At 40.7% G+C, this 18581-nt stretch overlaps 1 protein-coding gene across 1 annotated transcript in view; it reads right to left on the bottom strand.

The window, feature by feature from the left end:
- Nucleotides 1-18581, bottom strand: part of LOC143029546 (transcription initiation factor TFIID subunit 5-like) — a 76955-nt gene that overhangs the window by 17083 nt on the left and 41291 nt on the right. Inside the window, exons 6-11 of the mRNA XM_076192206.1 lie at nucleotides 14764-14883; nucleotides 11051-11196; nucleotides 10747-10884; nucleotides 9314-9507; nucleotides 8467-8580; nucleotides 1769-1946 (exon numbers count right to left, since the gene is read on the bottom strand). Of these exons, the coding sequence (XP_076048321.1) occupies nucleotides 1769-1946; nucleotides 8467-8580; nucleotides 9314-9507; nucleotides 10747-10884; nucleotides 11051-11196; nucleotides 14764-14883 (890 nt within the window). The remainder of the gene's footprint in view (nucleotides 1-1768; nucleotides 1947-8466; nucleotides 8581-9313; nucleotides 9508-10746; nucleotides 10885-11050; nucleotides 11197-14763; nucleotides 14884-18581) is intronic.

Here is an 18581-nt window from a genome sequence, read left to right on the forward strand (position 1 = left end):
TCTCATCACCTTGTTTTTACCCACCTTTACCTTCAACTTTCTCCTATCACAAACCTTCCCACACTCTATCACTCACTCTCACCTCTCTCACCATACTCCAGGTAGGGTGGTTGCCCAGTCTGTTGTGATGCCCCATGAAGTTTCTCCATCAGGGACAATCTCTGTATCTCTCTTCATCTTCAATTGCCCTCATGTTCTCCCCTCGTCTTTCTATCACTTTTCTGATTCCATCTCTCCATCTCTTCTTGGGTCTTCCCACCAGTCTATATCCTCCCAGTGTCCACTAGTAATACTGTGGTGGATATCTTTCGATGTCCATCCTCATCATATGTCCATACCACCTCAGTTGATTTTTCTCCACAAACATTATAATTGATTCTACATCGAGTTCCTCCTGGATACCAACATTTCTTGGAGTTTACTCTTTAGTTTTGTCAATGTCCAAGATTCTGAGCCATAGGTTACCACTGGCCTTGGAATCTTAAAATCTTAAGTTGTTAGTGTAGCTATGAATTCTCTTTGTAATGTCTATTTTCATATCACATTTTTCATTAATGTTTACTCCTAAACACTTGAAAATTTTCATTAATTTTATTCAGGCCTTCTTTATAGTTACTCTGTCACTAACTTCCTTAATCCCTCCTCTGACTCTGCCACAAGCACAGTGTCATCAGCAAACAACAACTGGCTCATCTCCCCCTTTTCTCAATTTTCTTTTAACAATCTCCAGTCCCCTGCCCATTACCTCCTGCACCACCCTGTCCCTGTACACATTGAACAACCATTGCAACATGACAGCCCTGATGTAATCTACTACCACTGGCTCTCTCCATCTCCCATTCTAACACAGGCTCCTGCTACTCTCATAAAACTCTTGACTGCTCTTAACAGCTTTCCCCTAATCCCATATATCTTCAAAACCTCCCACAGTGCCTTGACTACCCTATCACAAGCCTTTTCCAAATCCATAAAAAAAAAAAAAACTTTTCCCAATGCTTTCGCACATATCTACCTTACCACAAAAATCTTATCCGCGCAACTCCTACTTTTTCTAAGCCCACATTGTTCCTCACCAATTACTCCTTCTGTTCCTCTCCTAATCCTCTCAATAAAAACCCTCCCATAAGCTTTCCCAACTACACTCAACAAACTGATCCCTCTGAAACTACTACACTCACATTTGTCCCCTTTTCCCTTGTAAAGCAGAACTATACAGGCACTTCTCCAGTCCTCCAGCACTCTACCCTCCCTTAGACACACATTAAACAACCTCACTAGCCAATCCACTATTACTGTACCTCCCTTCTTCAAACACTCCACATGACACCCATCTAATCCAGGAGCCTTACCTGTTCTCATAATTTTCAGAGCTACTTGCACCTCATCTTTTCTTATTTCTCCTCCATTTTCCTCTCCCATCACCATCATTTTCTAATATAGTACAACTGTGTACAACTGTCACACAGAAGGCACCAAACACATCTTCCACTGCTCCATCCTAGTCATATCCAGACAATAACAATATTTTTTCCTTGAGTGACTCATGAGCAAATTTGGTGGATACTGCTAGTTGCATGGCAGCTGTGGGTCTCCTACAAGACAGATCTGGGGCAATAAATTGATAAACTATATACTTATTCCCTCAGAATCACATGTTCTAAACAATAGTGTAACTACATTCCAAGATATTTTATCTTGATACTAAAACAATTTGGTTTGTTTTATCAGGAAAACCAGTACATTTCATGAAAATATTTCCTTGACCTACCTGATGCTAAGATGTTTGAGTCACGAGAAAAGCTGACAGTATAGATGGTGGCTGTATGTCCACACATTTCTGCTACAAGGTGTCCATGGGCCAAATCCCAAATAAGAATTCGTTGGTCACAGCCTGCTGATGCTAAATAACGTCCACATGGAGAGAAGGCCAAAGTATGAATCACACCCTGAAACAATAATCAAGCATGGGGTACAGATCAAAAATAACTTTTGTTTTGACTTATAGTGTCTGAAAACTTCCAGACCTAAAGTTACCAGTAATGGTCCTCACACCCTCCCAAAGATTTCTCTGGAGAGAGTCACTGGACCATAATGCAGATTATGGTCCAGTGACTCTCTCCAGAGAAATCTTTATATTTATATATATAAATTTATAAGAGGGAGGGAGGGGGTGGAGTATGTGGGGATGGAATGAGTGGGAGTGAAGTTTATGCCTTTGTTTTTTGGCTACCTCCCTTGTAAGGGGGAAAAAGCCTTTGGTATATGTATTACTATGTCTCCTTTGGTATATGTATTATTATGTCTCTTATCACTACCCATCACATCTGAACTGATGGGAAAACAGACTACAGAAAAAAAAGACTATCTCAGACAAACAGATTCAAAGAGGGTCACTCCATCATCTCACTTCTCACAAACCTTATTCAATAAGTTTTGGAGTAACTTAACAAGAAAGCAAAGCACCACCAGAAAGAACAATGTGTACATGGATGGGGTGGTGCAGGAGGTAAATGCAAGGGTAATGGGCAGGGGATTGGGGATGGTTAAAGAAAATAGAGAACAGTAAGTGAGCCAGTCGTTGTTTGCTGACGACACTGCTTCTGGCAGGATCAGAGGGAGGATTAAGAGAGTTAGTGACAGAGTTTGGGAAGGTATGCGATAGGAGAAAGTTGAAGGTAAATATGGGTAAATGCAAGTTGATGAGATGTACAAGGGGAGAGGATGGCAGTAATTTGGAAGTAAGTCTTAAAGAAGAGAGGCTGGAGGAAGTGGATAGCTTTAAGTACTTGAGGTTGGATGTGGCAGCAAAGACAGGTGTGGAGGTAAATTGTAGATTGAGAAAAGCAAGTAAATGCCTTGGGAGATTAAAACATATATTGAGAAATGGTCATGTGAGCATAGAGGGGGGGGGGGGAGGTGTGGTGTAGTGCTATAAGGTGCTCTAGCATTGAATATAAGCAGAGTGCCGCAGTGTTGTAGAATGCCCGACTGCCAGTGACGCTTCCTACAAAGACTCTTTCTTATGGCTAACAAGTCCTCATTCATATGTGTGTGAGGCATGGCCTCTCTCGCTCTGTGCAGCGAGCCCCAAACCAGTCTAGAACTGTCTGTCTTACCGTGTGTATGTATATGTAGCGCTCCATGTATGCCTAACGTCACAATAAAAGCGATTCAAATGTCCCCCCAAAGCATTTCTACTGCATGCATAACAGTGGGGATGAAATGGGTGGCAGTGGATTTATGCCATTGAGTTCGGTGTCACAGATCACTCGTGACTCACAAAATTTTGGCAGAATTGTATATAGACATAAACAGCTGATTAGTTAATTGATTACAATTGGAGGGAACGAAGTGGTTTGGAAGAGTATTACCGACTTGCGTAATTGAAGTTCGAAACTCTGAAGCTTCAAATCCCGACTTACAAACTCTAAAGCTTCAAACTCTGAAAATTTGAAATTCGGAAGCACCAAAGCACGAAGGGTAGAGGAAGAGAGAAGGACCACAATGAAACAGTCGACAGACAGAACTGGTGGAAGTCGGGGCTGCTGGAGCTAAAATAGAGTCTAGACGGCGTATCACTGTATCACCATCGCGACTTCGTTCTGCATCCAATCGTCTGGTTGAGCTTGGACCAATGGAAGAAGTACGGTCGTCGAGGAGCTGCAGGCTGGACCAGTCACTTCGCTTGATCGTTCGACTTGGCGAGTGAATCCCCCCCCACCATCTAGTGATAGATGCCTGTGCATATTCGGAATATGATGGATGCTTCTTCTAGAAGAAGTTTATGAATCATTGACTTTCACAACAGCTGTATCTGCCAGAGTTAAGACAGTGTATTCTGTGACAGTTGTGATGGCTGTGAACATTTGAACATCGTGGACATTGTGAAGTGCCGGTTGCTATCACCCGCCGATGAGATTTCGCTGCCCTAAGCAGTCGTGTGACCTCGAGATCTAAACTCGTTGTGAGATTGATGGTTAGTTATATGTATGTGTGTGAATATATAATTGTATTACTAATTTCTTCAGGAATGGAATGGGTGGGAATGATTTTATGCCTTTTCCTTTTTGGCAACCTCCCTTGTAAGGGGGAAAAAGCCTTGGTATATGTATGTATTACTTATTATTGATGTGAGTGAGATTGATGGTTAGTTATGTGTATGTGTGTGAATATATATATATATATAAGCTATAGGAAAAGGGAAGGATGTTTTTTGGGCTTTTATGGATCTGGAAAAGGTTTATGATAGGGTAGACAGAAAGGCACTGTGGGAGGTTATGCAGATATATGGGATGGGAGGAAAGCTTCTAGGAGCTGTCAAGAGTTTTTATGAGAGATTAGAAATGGAGAGAGTGAGTGGTTTGAGGTAAAGGTGGGACTTCGTCAGGGATGCGTTATGTCACCCTGGCTGTTCAACTTATACATGGATGGGGTAGTGTGAGAGGTAAATGCAAGGGTAGTGGGTCAGGGATTGGAGATGGGTGAAGAAAATGGAGAAAAGTGGGAGGTGAGCCAGCTGTTGTTTGCAGACGACACTGCGCTTGTGGCAGGGTCGGAGGAGGGATTGAGGAAGTTGGTGACAGAGTTTGGGAGAGTGTGTGATAGAAGAAAGCTGAAGATAAATGTGGTAAAAGTAAGTTGATGAGATGTACAAGGGGTGAAAGTGGCAGTAGTCTGGAAGTGAGCATTAAGGGAGAGCGACTGGAGGAAGTGGATGGTTTTTAGATACTTGGGTGCAAATGTGGCAGGAAAAGGTGGAGTGAAGGTGGAGGTAGAATGTAGATTGAGAGAAGCGAGTAAATGCCTTGGTGGTTTAAAGAGTGTAATGAGGAATAGACATTTGGGAATGGATGCTAAGAGAAGACTGTATGAAGGAGTGATTGTGCCAACAGCATTGTATGGGGCAGAAACATGGAACATAAGAGAGGAAGAGAGAAGGAGTTTGAATGTGTTTGATATGAGGTGTCTGAGAAGTATGATGGGGGTTACTAGGGTGGATAGAGTGAGAAATGAGGAGTTGAGGAGGAGAACAGGGGTGGAAAGGGAGTTGGGAGATAGTGTTGATGAAAGAGTTTTAGGATGGTTTGGACACATGGAAAGAATGAGTGAAGAAAGACTAGTAAAAGAGGTATGGAGGGCAGATGTGAACATGAAGGGACGACCTAGGATGAGATGGATGGTTGGGGTAAAAGGGGCTTTGGGGAAGAGGGGAATGTCTGTGGAGGGAGGACGGGAGAGGACAGAAGACAGGGGTGAATCAAGAATGATTGTATATGGTTGAGATGGTTGTATATGGTTGTATATGTGTGAGCAAAATTTGACGCAGCCCGATTTCTCCCCGTCTTCTCCTTTACACATGGGGGGACGGAGAGGGGGGGTCGCCGATTTAATGAAGTGGCCTTGCTGTGGATGTGCTGTGTCTTGCAACACTGCTACTGACCCAGGGCAGTGGACAAGGTGCAGGGATGACCCGTCATCCAGGAGGTGCTAAGATAAGAGGGAGGGAGGAGGGGTGTGGAGTGTATTTAGGGATGGAATGGGTGGGAATGATTTTATGCCTTTTCCTTTTTGGTTACCTCCCTTGTAAGGGGGAAAAAGCCTTGGTATATGTATGTATGTATGTATATATATATATACTTACCTGCGCCAGATGCTAGTAAATAACGGTTATTCTAATCAAGACTTTGATAGTGTAACTAAGGATTTGCTAGAACGTAAAGTTGCTGTGAATACACCGGACCAAGCCAAGACCGTTACCGTATTTTACCAGAATATTTATTGTAGTTCGTACCGCCATGATGAGAAACACATGAAAGACATCATACATAGAAATTGTAAGCCAATAGGTGATTACGATAACTTAAAAGTTATCATATTCTATGACAACCCCCGTACCTGCTCCCTTGTTGTGAAAAACAATCTGTCTGGCAATGGCGGCATATTATCGAGAACCAATGTCATTTATGAATATCGCTGTAAAACTGGGGGCTGCGCACCTCGTAATTCTTCATACATTGGGTTCACGACATGCCAACTGAGTAGACGGTTGTCCCTACATTTACAACAAGGAGCAATTAAACAACACCACCTCCAATACCACCAGGCTTTAATCGATAGGAAGACAATCGTGGATAACACTAGGATAGTTGCACACTGTGCCAAAATTAAGGAACTAAAAATGCTTGAAGCCATCCACATTAGGGAGAGAGCTCCAATTATTAATATTCAATGTAATATGATTTCCGCCATCCCGCTATTTAATTCTTCCACGAGATTTGCAGCCCAACAACAGCAACACCCACCTCCTTCCTCTCCCCCTCCCCCTCCTACACCTCACCAACCCCCACATGACCAGCGTGGTGACCCAGCGAGAAGACCTACCTTACCTGACTCCCCCCCCTCTCCCTCCTCCTCCCCCTCCTCCTCCCCCTTCCCTTCCAAGACGTAGTGTCCGGCTACGTAACGGACCACAAACCATGCACCGTTCCCAAGCGGCCCATATTTAAACCCATGTTGTCTGTACACCATTGTCAATTGTGAATCATGTAGCTTTGAAAATTGTGACTTTTCTCTTGTAACCATTCTGAAGATGACTCCCTGAAGTCGAAACGTTAAATTAAATATGGAAGAATTTGGAAGGCTTGTATTTGCCCACCCTCCTGAAATGAGACCTACTGTGAGGAAAATTGAAAATCTCAGTAAGAAGATTAACCAGTGCCAAAATGCTGTCGTGTTTAACTCCGTGTGTATATATATATATATATATATATAAATGTATTCATTAATTATTGGTGTGAGTGACTGATTACTAATTATTAGATTGTAATTTAAACTTGTTAGATTTGGCCTTTGTTCTCCGACATCTAACATAGACACTGCTATACAGAGGGAAGTACCCACACAAAATCAACTAAATTATGCAGGACCCTCGTAGGCCAGTGAAGCTGCCGGAGTAAGCTGAATTGTTTATATGTATCTATTGCAATTGACATTTAGCCAACTCCTACTGAGGTGCAAAGTTCTGACATTTGGCTACCTCCTTTTTAAGGGGGAAAAAGCCCTGTGTATATGTATGTATCACTATTATTTCACCAAAAAAGATTATCTTTATACTTTTTTAGTTAACATTAGCACATGAAACAGACGTTGAAATTATGGCTGAGCAGGTTAGGGAGTCGTTACTTGCAGCGAAGGTTGAGGGGATGGCAATTTGAATCCTGCCAACGGCAAAGTTGAACCAAGGGCATGGTTCAATAAATCCAGTGCTACAAAGTCCTCTGTGAGAGGCACTGTCCTAGCCTTCCAATAGGGGGGAGTTTGTGACATTAAACCACATCATGTATATATATATAAACTATAATTTCAACACCATTTCATGTGTTAATATTTAGCAAATAAGTGTAGTGATAATCTTCTTTGCTGAAATAATTGTGGTAATGCCTGCTGTGAATGTACTGTTGTCACATGTATTCCCATATTTGTAAGGTTGGAATAAGGCGTCGCTTGTGATTACGTGGGTGTCCGATTACAGAATGAGTACTGAGGATGTGTGGGAAGGAACCCTATACAATGAAGTGTTTGTTCTTCGTTTTGCGTACACAGCCTAGAGCGGCGCAGAACGTTTTAGTTAACTTGACCGATCAGGTTCAATCTCCATAGACGCAATTGGGCGTGTCAGAGAGTCAGTTTAGGGGAAGTGCGTGCCATGTAGAGGTGTGTCGCCTCGGAGAGGTCGTCAGCTGAAGTAAGTCCTCTGTACTCCCCCTGTATTAGTCGCAAGATAATTAACTCGGCTAGTGTTTCATGTAGTGTTGCGTAATTGTCTATGGTAGTGACGTGCGAGACCTAGACAGTGTTTTCATTGGTATTAATTCACTAATTATATTTTCTTTCACCCCTGTTAAAAGTTTTTGAGCGGGAATCTTCTGTTTTGATACTTATTTACTCATTTGTATGTTCGGTGATTGTAATCCTTCATGTAATCCTATTAACTTTAATGAATAGTGTTAAACTTTCCAACTGTGTTTTTTTCACTTTTTTCACTATACCAAAAAGTGAATGGCGGCCTTGTAATTTCTTTAAGTTACCCAAAGACATGGGGTCTTGGGAACTCATTCACCCATTCACTTTTACTATGTGTTACGAGTCAGAAAGCCTTGCAACTTTTATTTGAGATATCCCAAAGACATGGGGTCTTGGGAACTCATTTCATTCACTCTAAATGTGTTACAAGTCAGATGTGTGAGCGAGATTCGTAACACTGTCTTGCTGAATTGCTTCTGACCCACGCAGTGGGCAGGAGACACGGATGGCCCTTCATCCATGAGGAGCTAAGATGAGATGGAAACAATGGGTGTGTGCCGTGACTACCTCCCTTATAAGAGGGAAGAGGCCCTAGATAGATATTTCTATATGCAACCATACAAAAACTACAACTTCCTAGAACAAAATCATTAAAATACAAACCTTATGACCTGTTAGTACACGCACACAACTGCCATTGGTACAATCCCATACACGAACACTACGATCACTTGAGCCTGAAGCTATATAATTGCTGTTGGGATGAAACTGCACTACCTGCAAACAATACAAGGAAAATTATCAAAATTTTAGTCCCACTCACAGAAGGGAATATATATATATACACATATATGCATACCTATGCAAGCAATCACATCACCATTTTGATGCTGGTGTGTTTTTTTGGGTGCCTGTATTTGACAATACATGCAGCTCCAGTTTTTGTGTACTGGTCTAAATAGTGCATAAGAAGTAGAACCAAGTGTGGTGTGTGCTGCATTTGATGGGTGTGTGTACATAGTTTGTTGATTCTGACCTGGGCAGAGGGCAGGAGATGGGGATGATCCTTCATCCTAAAGAAGCTGAGATAAGTGGAAAACAAATATGTGATGGATGTGAGTGGAATTGGGTGGGGGTGGGTGCCTTGATTAGCTACCTCCCTTATGAGGGGTAGGCCCTTGGTATATAGATAGATAGAGAAAGGGAGAAAAGGTATAAAGGAGGGGAAATAGTTCGAGATAAGGGGAAGGGTGATTAGAGTGAGTTTCTGGGCCTAATCTGAAGAAGTATCCTGAAGAAGTTATCCTCCTTGTGGAATTTGGGATAGGTGAGCTGCTCTATGGTTTGATAGAGAATCTTGAGTTGTTTAATGATCGCTGTGACTCTTTCGAGCCTCCAGCTTCTGTTCTTATCCAGACCAGTGGGGGCATCCATTCACAGGTGCTACATGGCAGTCCCAATACAATAATAAAGTGGTTATAAAATAAGGAATGTCTTGAATTTAACTTACATCAACATCTGAAAAGTGCCCTGTCAATATCCGCAAAGGCTGAGGGTGATCTGTTGCCCAAAGTCGAGCTGTGCGATCATGTCCCCCTGATGCAAAGTAGTAACCATGAGGGGAAAACTTTACATCCCATACTGAGAAGACATGGCCACGGTACAAAACCAAACACGTCCAAGTCTGCAAGCTCCATAAACGAACTGTAAAGATGTCAAACAATTTATGAGTTGCTGAAACTAATTTCTATAATATCTAAATATCTTACATACCTATAAACTTCTACCATAAAATCTATCTATATACCAAAGGCCTCTTTCCCCTTGAAATGGAGGTAGCTAGTCAAGGCATGCACCCATCCCATTCATCACCCATTTGGTCATTACCACAGGTTTGACCCTCAACGTAATGGCTATTTTTGGCGAATTTTTTAATTTGCAGCATACAATGTATGCCACTGACACTGTAGGGGTTGAGAGAGACTGGAAGTAATAGATAGCTTTAGATACTTAGGTGTGAATGTGGCAGGAAAGGGAGGAGTGGAGGAGGCAGAATGTAGATTGAGAGAAGCGAGTAAATACCTTGGGGGATTAAAAAGTGTAATGAGAAATAAACATTTGGGAATGGATGCTAAGAGGAAATTGTATGAAGGAATGATTGTGCTGACAGCACTGTACAGAGAAGAAACATGGAACATAAGAGAGGAAGAGAGGAGTTTGAATGTATTTACCTAAGGTAGGGAGCTATGCTCGAAGTCTTTGTGTCTTTCAGCATCAAGTTTGTTCTTAAATTCTTAAATAGTGTTTGCACACACTGTTGCCTTATCTAATTTATTCCAGGTATCCACCACTTTGTGGTAAGCTATTCTTTTTCAGATCTCTTCTATTATCCTTTTTGAGTTTCTTTTTATGTCCTCTTGTTTTTCTGTTGTCCCACTTTAATAAATCATCTCTATCTAGGATTTCCATTCCCTTCCTATGGATGTGCTATGTCTTGCAACACTGCTTCTGACCCAGGGCAGTGGTCAAGATGCAGGGATGACCCATCATCCAGGAGGCGCTAAGATAAGAGAGAGGGAAGAAGGTAGAGGGGAGTGGAGTATGTTAGCAATGGAATGCGTGGGAGTGGTTTCATGCCTTTGTTTTTTGGCTACCTCCCTTATAAAGGGGAAAATGCCTTTGGTATACATATGTAGTTGTAGCTGAATTATCTTCTTATTCTGTGAACAGGTTTGATCACTTTTTCAGTGGTTACAAACATTCTGGGTAAAAGAGAATGGGTATAACAGCTGTAACTTTATATTTTATAATACGCGTATTGTGATGCACCATTGTACGTCAGACAGCTAATGTGGGCGCAAATATTTGACTTGTATCGAAGTGGTAAAAAGAATACATGATTATAGAGTTGGTAATGAAACTAAAGGACAAATAGTTACTAACTTGTGCCATCTTCTGATGATGAAAGCAAAAGGTTTCTATCTGGGCTAAATGAACAGGCAAAAACTGGTCCTGTGTGACCTGGAAGAGTTCTAGTAGGTTCAGCAGTTCTTTCATCCATCATCCGGGCAAGAACATCATCTATGTGAAATAGAAATAAAAATATATCATAGGTATTATTGTATTAAAATGCTTTCACCTAACAGTTGATCAGTGTCTTGAAAACATCAGATATATACTCAAATTTTTAGATATTAAGAGAATATAAAATATATATAGAAAATGATACAAAAAATCTGGTTCCAACCTGCATCCTTGTCAATGTCATTTAGTTGTTCTGCTGACTTCATTGTCCTTAGCTTAGCTGGTGTTATGCTCTGAACTCTAATGACTGAGTCAGCTGTGCCATATGCAAGAAGACTAGAGTCATCAGAAATATCTGAGGCTGTAATACTGAGAAGTTCACACCAAATTAGAATTGCATCATAATTCTTTGTCGGAAATCTTCCTTAGGTTATAGAGGTATCCCTTCCAATCATCTAAACCCCACATAATGTAAAATTAACTGCAACTGGGTAACTAAGAGGTCCATGCATTATTAGGAAAAAATTATGTTACATACATACATACATGTACCAAGGAAGGAAGCTAAAAAAAGACGGTTATAAAAGAGACCTGAAAAAGAATAGCTTTCCCAAGAGTGATGGATGTATGGAACTAACTGGAAGAAAGGATAGTGTGTTCAAAAACCACAAGAATTTAAGAATAATTTAGACACCGAGATACAGAGACAGGACACCACGAGCACAGCTTCCCTTCCCATACGATACAACTAGGTAAATACTAAGTAAATACAAGGGCCTTTTCCTCCTTACAAAGGAGGAAGCCAAAGTCAAAGGCATAAATCCACTTCCACCCTTTTCATCCCCACATACTCCAGCTTTCCTACTATCCCATATATCTGCAATACTTCAAAGAGTGCCTTCCTGTCTACCCTGTTATAAGCCTTTTTCAAATCAATAAAGGCCCCAAAAAACATCCTTACCTTTTGCTAAAGCATGCTCACATATCTGCCTTACCACAAAAATCTGATTCATGCAACTTCTACCTGTCCTAAACCACACTGTTCCTCACCAATTACTCTCTCTGTTCCTCTCCTAATCCTCTCAATCAAAACCCTCTTATAAGCCTTCCCAACTACTCTCAACAAACTGATCCCCTGTGAAACTACTATACTCACACTTGTCCCTTCTTCCCTTGTAAAACAAAACTATACAGGCACTCCTCCAGTCCTCTGGCACTCTACCCTCTTCTAGACAAACATTAAACAACCTCACCATCCAGTCCAACATCAGTGTACCTCCCTTTTTCAGACACTCCACATGACATTCATCTAACCTAGGTGCCTTACATGCTCTTATCTATCTATACGCCAAGAGATTTTTCCCTCTCATAAGGAAGGTAGCCAAGCCAAATGCAAATACCTAATTCCATCCACTCCATGCCTATCCACCACCTTTTACCCCCTCTCATCTTAGCTCTTCATGGATGATGGGTCATCCCTGTATCCTGGCCACTGCCCTGGATCAGAAGCAATGTAGTAAGACACACTACATCCACAGCAAGGCTGCTTCACTTAAGTCAGTGACCCCTCCTCTCTATCCCCCTCATGCAGAAAAAGAGAAGATGGGGAGAAATCCCTTTGGGCTGTGTCAAAATATCATTCACACACAAGCACCCCCTACCTCCCCATCCCCCACCCCTCCCTTCTTTGCATAACAGTATCATCTATACACAGTCACTCACCACTCATTCCTGCCTCCAAATGGCAGTGGACCAAAAATCACTAAAATTACTAGATTTTTTAGGGGGTTGGGTTGGACTCCTGAAAACACAAAATACATTCATATAACTGATAAAGACACATTAAGGGTTCTATTAATCAATCTATTGCCATGGGGCTTGGATGTGGTTCTACAAAATGGACTGTGGAACTGCCCATTTTCAAAACCCATCAACATTGTCACCTTCATCATGAGGAGCAGCCATAAAGGGATGACACTAGATCCCTGGACTGGGGCCAAGATCTCTCTCTATGAACTTCAATTGTATTTCTTCCAGTTCTCTGTATAACTAGAGCTGAAAACCAACACCTGCCCCCTCTCCCCATGATTTTAAGCCAGGGGCAAAGAAACAGTCCCACAACAACACAACACTGAAAACAGTTCAAAGTTTCTTCCCAGAGAGATCTGTGGGGTTGGTATTCACCCGAAAATTTGGAAAGGAATAAAAAGATGTTTTTGAAGGAAATGAAGAAAGGGGTAGAGAGGAAAAGATAAAGGGTACAAATGGACGGATGTTAATGGAAGTAAAGGCAGTAAGGAGATTGGTATAATATTCAAGAGAATTGTTGAATGTGGGGGAGGTTGGGGATGGACTGATTGTGTTAGTAGGAACTAGGAAAATGACTATGATGGGAAAGGAAATTGACAGGGATATAGGAAAAGATGAGGTACAAAGTGAATTGAAAGTGATATGAGCAGGTAAGGAACCAGATTTAGATGGGTGTCATGTGCAGTTTCTGACAAAGGGAGGAACAGTTACAGTGGATTGGCTAGTGAGGTTGCTTAATGTGTACTTAAGAGAGGGGTATGCCAGAGCACTGGATAATGCTTGTATAGTTTCACTTTAAAAAGGAAACAGAGACAAATATGAATGCAGTTTGCCTTGGCTGGCTGGCTACCTCCCATATAAGAGGAAGAAACTTTTTAGTAAATAGTAGGTTTAGAGGGATCAATTTGTTGAGTAGTTAGAAAGGTATATAGAAAAGTGTTAACTGAGAGGATTAGGAGAATAGGGAGTAATTGGGGATTGATAGTGTGGCTTCTGGAAAAGTATAAAGTACATGAATTAAATTGTTGTGGTAAGACATACATGCAGGAAATTCTTGGCAAAAGATAAGGATAATTTTTGGGCTTCTAAGAATCTGGAGAGAGCTTAAGATGGGGTCAACAGGAAAGCGTTGTGGGAGACATTGTAGATTGGGGGAAAAGATGTTCAGGGTAGTCAAAAACTTAAAAAAAGTAATAGAAGTTATTTTAGGGTTGGGAATGGTGAGAGTGAATAGTTTGAGGTGAAAGTGAGGTTGCAATAGGGCACTGTTATGTTACTGTGGTTGTTCAATGAGGTGATACAGGAGATAAATGCTAAGTTGATAGGCAGGGAATTGGAGATGGTTAGCAAGAGTTGAGAGAAGTGGGAGGTGGGCCAGGTGTTGTTTGCTGATGATACTGCTCTTGTGGCTAGGTTAGAGGAGGTCTGAGGTAGTGACAGAGTTTGGTAAGGTATGTGATAGGAGAAATTTTGAAGTAAATGTAGGTAAATGTAAAGGTGATGAGGTACATTGGGTGAGGGTGGCAATGAGTTAGAGGCAAGTCTTAAAGGAGAGAGGCTTGAAGAGGTGGATAGTTTTAAGTTAAGGGTCACATGTAGCATAGAATGGAGGAGGCTGGGTTAAGGTAAACTGTGAAGTAATAAACAGATCCAGGGGGTAATAAAGGCACAGAAAAGTAAAACAGGTAGCATGATTACTGTGTACCTGAGTATATTGTACAGTATTTTCACTCAACCACATTGTTCAATACTATACTTTATCAATAAATCCTTAAACCTGTCACTTTTACTCATACAGAGCAGTAGATCAGACATCAACAGCCATTCAGAAGGTCAACAAAAGACATATTCCAAGAGGCTACAAGAAAACATAAAACTCTAACTAGCATCTTCTTGTATAGCTGCCTGACTACAAGAAAAATGTGATCCTTATATCCTCTACCTTTCCTAAATCAACATTGTTCCACCCCAATTACTCCATCACATTACTCATGTCAAATATCTTGCAGCAAGGCATGCCTCTTCCATAACAGGAACTGACAGCTGGAATTGTTTCCCCCCATTGTTTTAATAAGTAATGGCCATCCTATCTTATCTTCTCAGAATAATGCAAAATAAGACACTTACCTTCCCTGAGAATTTAGGAAAGTGTAGAAACAGATGGATGGTAACGAATCTCGGCCAAGAGTGACCCTCTTCAGTGCATCCCTGTAAGACTTTGCTTTTTCCATTTTGTCTATGTCACGCCTATAAAAGAAACAAGTAAATAAATTTACTTAATAAATTTGGATCAACCTTATATCTATCCTATAAATCAGTAAAGGGATCAATGACAGGTACCTGCTTGTGATGGTCCTGCAAGATGGATAGCAGAGCTGCCCATTTTCAAAACCTGTCACTCTCCTCACCTCCACTATAAGGTGCAGTTTATCAACTTCAGCTGTACTTCTTGTACCTTTTCTCATATAGGGAGTTGACAACTGACAAATGCTCTCCTCCTATCACTTTCTGCTAGTAAAAGAGAAATGGTCCCAAACCAATACAGCAAATTTGGAATATGCTGTTTCAGTATGGTCACCAAATCTCATTAAAGACATTGACAGATTGGAAAAAGTACAAAGGTGAGCCACAAAACTGATTCCAAATATGAAAAATAAATCATATGAAAATCGACTAAAACATATGAATCTGAAAAAGCGTAGACTCAGAGGTGACTTGATACAGGTCTTTAAGATTCTAAAGGGAATTGACATCAAAAGGGACAAAATTTTCACATTGAATGAGAATCTGACAAGAAATAATGGTTTCAAACTGTCAGGAAATAGATTTAATATAGAAGTGGGTAGAAACAACTTCACCAACCGTGTAGTTAATGAATGGAATAAACTTCCTGCAGATGCAGTACAATGTAGTTCATTTTGAAGCTTTAAGATTTATTAAGAAAAACACCTAAGAAAGATGCTGTAATGACTGCCATTTATTTTATTTCATATTATTTGTTTGCTATTTGTCTGTTTATTGTTTACTTGATTTTAATTTATTATTAGTTATCTGTCAATTTATTATTATTTACTATTTACCTGTTTGTTTAGTATTTAGCTATACCTATGCATTTATTTTATTCATTATTTATTATAATTTCTATTTATCTAGCATTATATTTTTTTGCATCTAACCTAGTTATGGACCAAAAGATCTCCTGTCAACATGCTCCGCCTTTGTAATCCTTTGTAAAGCTTCTTCCCAGAAAGATCTGTGGGAGGGTCTGCCTGCTTTTAGCTGCCGTGAGGCTGCAGGTTCTCTACTTAGTGAAACTCAAGGCAACATTTACTGTTATCTCTATTAAATATCAGGGTTGGGTCCCATCATATTACCTGTACTTGGGACTTAGAATTAAATAGTTTTTCAAGCAATTGTGTTCCACTTGGAGTTTAAAACATTTGTTGCATTTGTACACGTCCACACACAAGCCTCCAGACTGACAACACGAAAAATTGAAGCTCTCAGGAAACACAACAAAAGTGGAACATCTCAACAGTGTCATAACAGTAGGATACCTAGATTGTGCTAAATGGGAAGGGGAGTGCTCATGGATACCTGAGAAGGTTAAATTCCAGCATAAATATTGAAGCAAAATGGAAGAAAATAATGACAGGCCAGAGAGGTCAAATACTGGCAGAGCATTGAGTTGTAACATAAACAAGAACCCAGAGCCATCTAGCAATGCAAAAGAGAAGCATAACGCAAGCTTTAGATCACCTCTGGGAACAAGAAGATTCCTTTTGGATAGTGATGATGGACAATTTCTTGGATTCAGTGGGTATAAAAAAGAGACTTTTTAGTAGAATTTTAGACATAGAGAGGAAAATGAGATTTATGAATGAATCAAGGAAGCAATGAACAAACAAACTATGGAGAGAAAATAATAATAAAAAAAGTTAGTGGCTTAAAAATGTAATGAACTAAGAGGTAAGTGCACTAAAAAAAGAACTGGCTGAGTTAAGATGTGAAAAAATAAGGATAACACCAATAGTAAGACCATAAAGAGGTAAACGAGCAGACAATAGCAATGAAAACTGGAAAAAAAGGAGAAAATTACTTACAACTTAGGAATGAATGGAAAATAGACCAAGAAAAAGAGAAGGTAATTTTTAAAGAAATAATTCATCAACAATTACAGCAGAATGCCAAAGATGCAGTCATTGAAGTAATCAAGGAAAAAGAAAATCTAGTGAGAGATACAATAGAAAAAAGTGTGTAGTAATATGTGGCCTAAAGGAAAAACATAACTTACAGTCGACGCCATGGGTATTGGTGCTAAAAATGTGCGCCAATACCCGTGACAAATTATTAACCTCTTCAGTACGGGCCAAAATCTCGCGGGCAGCATTATCTGCCAGACATACGATGTGTCGTAATGATACTCGCATCATAAAATATAGTCACCGCTTATATCGATCGTTCTCTCTTTCACCCGTGAATTTTGATAACCATAGAAATTGTGATGAAGATAGTTTAGAGAGTATGTCATTACGCAGGGGCAACTACAATAAATATAATCAAGACGCCGATATGGCAGCCTCGCATATCCACTTGCTTCTCATGCCGCCTACGTATGCGGCACCGTATGGAAGGGGTTAAGGACCCCCATTATACACCTAAGAAAACAGACACTGGTATTGGCGCAAAAGCACATGGTAGAGTAGGCAGAGCTTAAGTCCCACGTGCAGACAATAAAGATCTCAGTTGCCTATTGAATAACTCAGTTGCTTTTTGTGATTAGTCATGACTGCATCAATTTTTTTTTCCGCTCTGATGTGCTGTGTTTTTTGTGGGATTTTTGTAATAATGCCACGAGGCCCAAAGCTCACAAGGGAGAAAATTGCAGCAATAAGCTCACTTTATAAGGCAGGAAAGTCTAACAAGGATATATCAATCCAGACCAGAGTATCGTTGCACAGTGTCCAGAGATGGACAAAGAAATGCAAGACAGCAGGAGGTGATTATCCCCCACTCCAAGTCAAGAGGACTGGACCAGCTAAAAAGACATCAAAAAGGACTGAAGGTTATCCAAAGACAGGTGGAAGCTGAACCAAGGATAACAGCTAAAGAATTGAAAAAAATCCAAAACTCCTGCAAGATGTGTCTGTTAGGACAATACAACGCCGCCTCAAGGACGATTTGTCTTATGAGCATCAGGCACCATGACACAAACCTCTTCTGACGGAGAAACAGAAACACAATCGTATGAAATTTTGTAAGAAATATCTGAATTGGGACAATGAAAAGTGGAAGGTTTTGTGGACTGATGAGGCTACATTTAATGTTACTGGGAACCGAGTAGGTAAGGTTAGGCTCCGTCCGGGCACCCTGATAGTGTCATGGTATGGGGTGCGTTTGGGTACTATGGTGTGGGCAAGCTAGTTATATTACCTAAAAACACAACAGTGAACAAGGAATCATATTTGGAACTGTTGTGTGACCATCTCGAGAATTGCTTTGATGCCTGTAAGAGTGAGGTGTTCATGCAGGATGGTGCCCCTGCACACACAGCAAAACTAGTCAAATAATGGCTTGAATTTGTAGGAGTGGATTACATAAACGATTGGCCTGTTAATAGTCCAGATTTCAATCCAATTGAAAATGTGTGGGCACTGATAAAATGAAGACTACGAGGACGTAACACAGCAACTGTGGAAAAGCTTGTGAAGGAGATTAAAGACATTTGGCACAACTTAGAACCCTCAATACTCCAAAGACTGGCTGAATCTGTTCCTTGACGCCTTGAGAGCTGTCTGAAAAGGAAAGGACTACCCACAAAGTATTAGAGGCTGGTAGGTTCTACATATATGTTAGCATTGCACTTGTTTTAGTGCTACAGATGAAAAAAAAAAAGCATTGCGCCAATACCTGTGGCGCCGACTGTAAATTGGTTCCTGGGAGAT

The sequence above is a fragment of the Oratosquilla oratoria genome, chromosome 11 (assembly GCF_046742065.1).
Source record: "Oratosquilla oratoria isolate Oo_2021 chromosome 11, ASM4674206v1, whole genome shotgun sequence".
NCBI lineage: Eukaryota > Metazoa > Arthropoda > Malacostraca > Stomatopoda > Squillidae > Oratosquilla > Oratosquilla oratoria.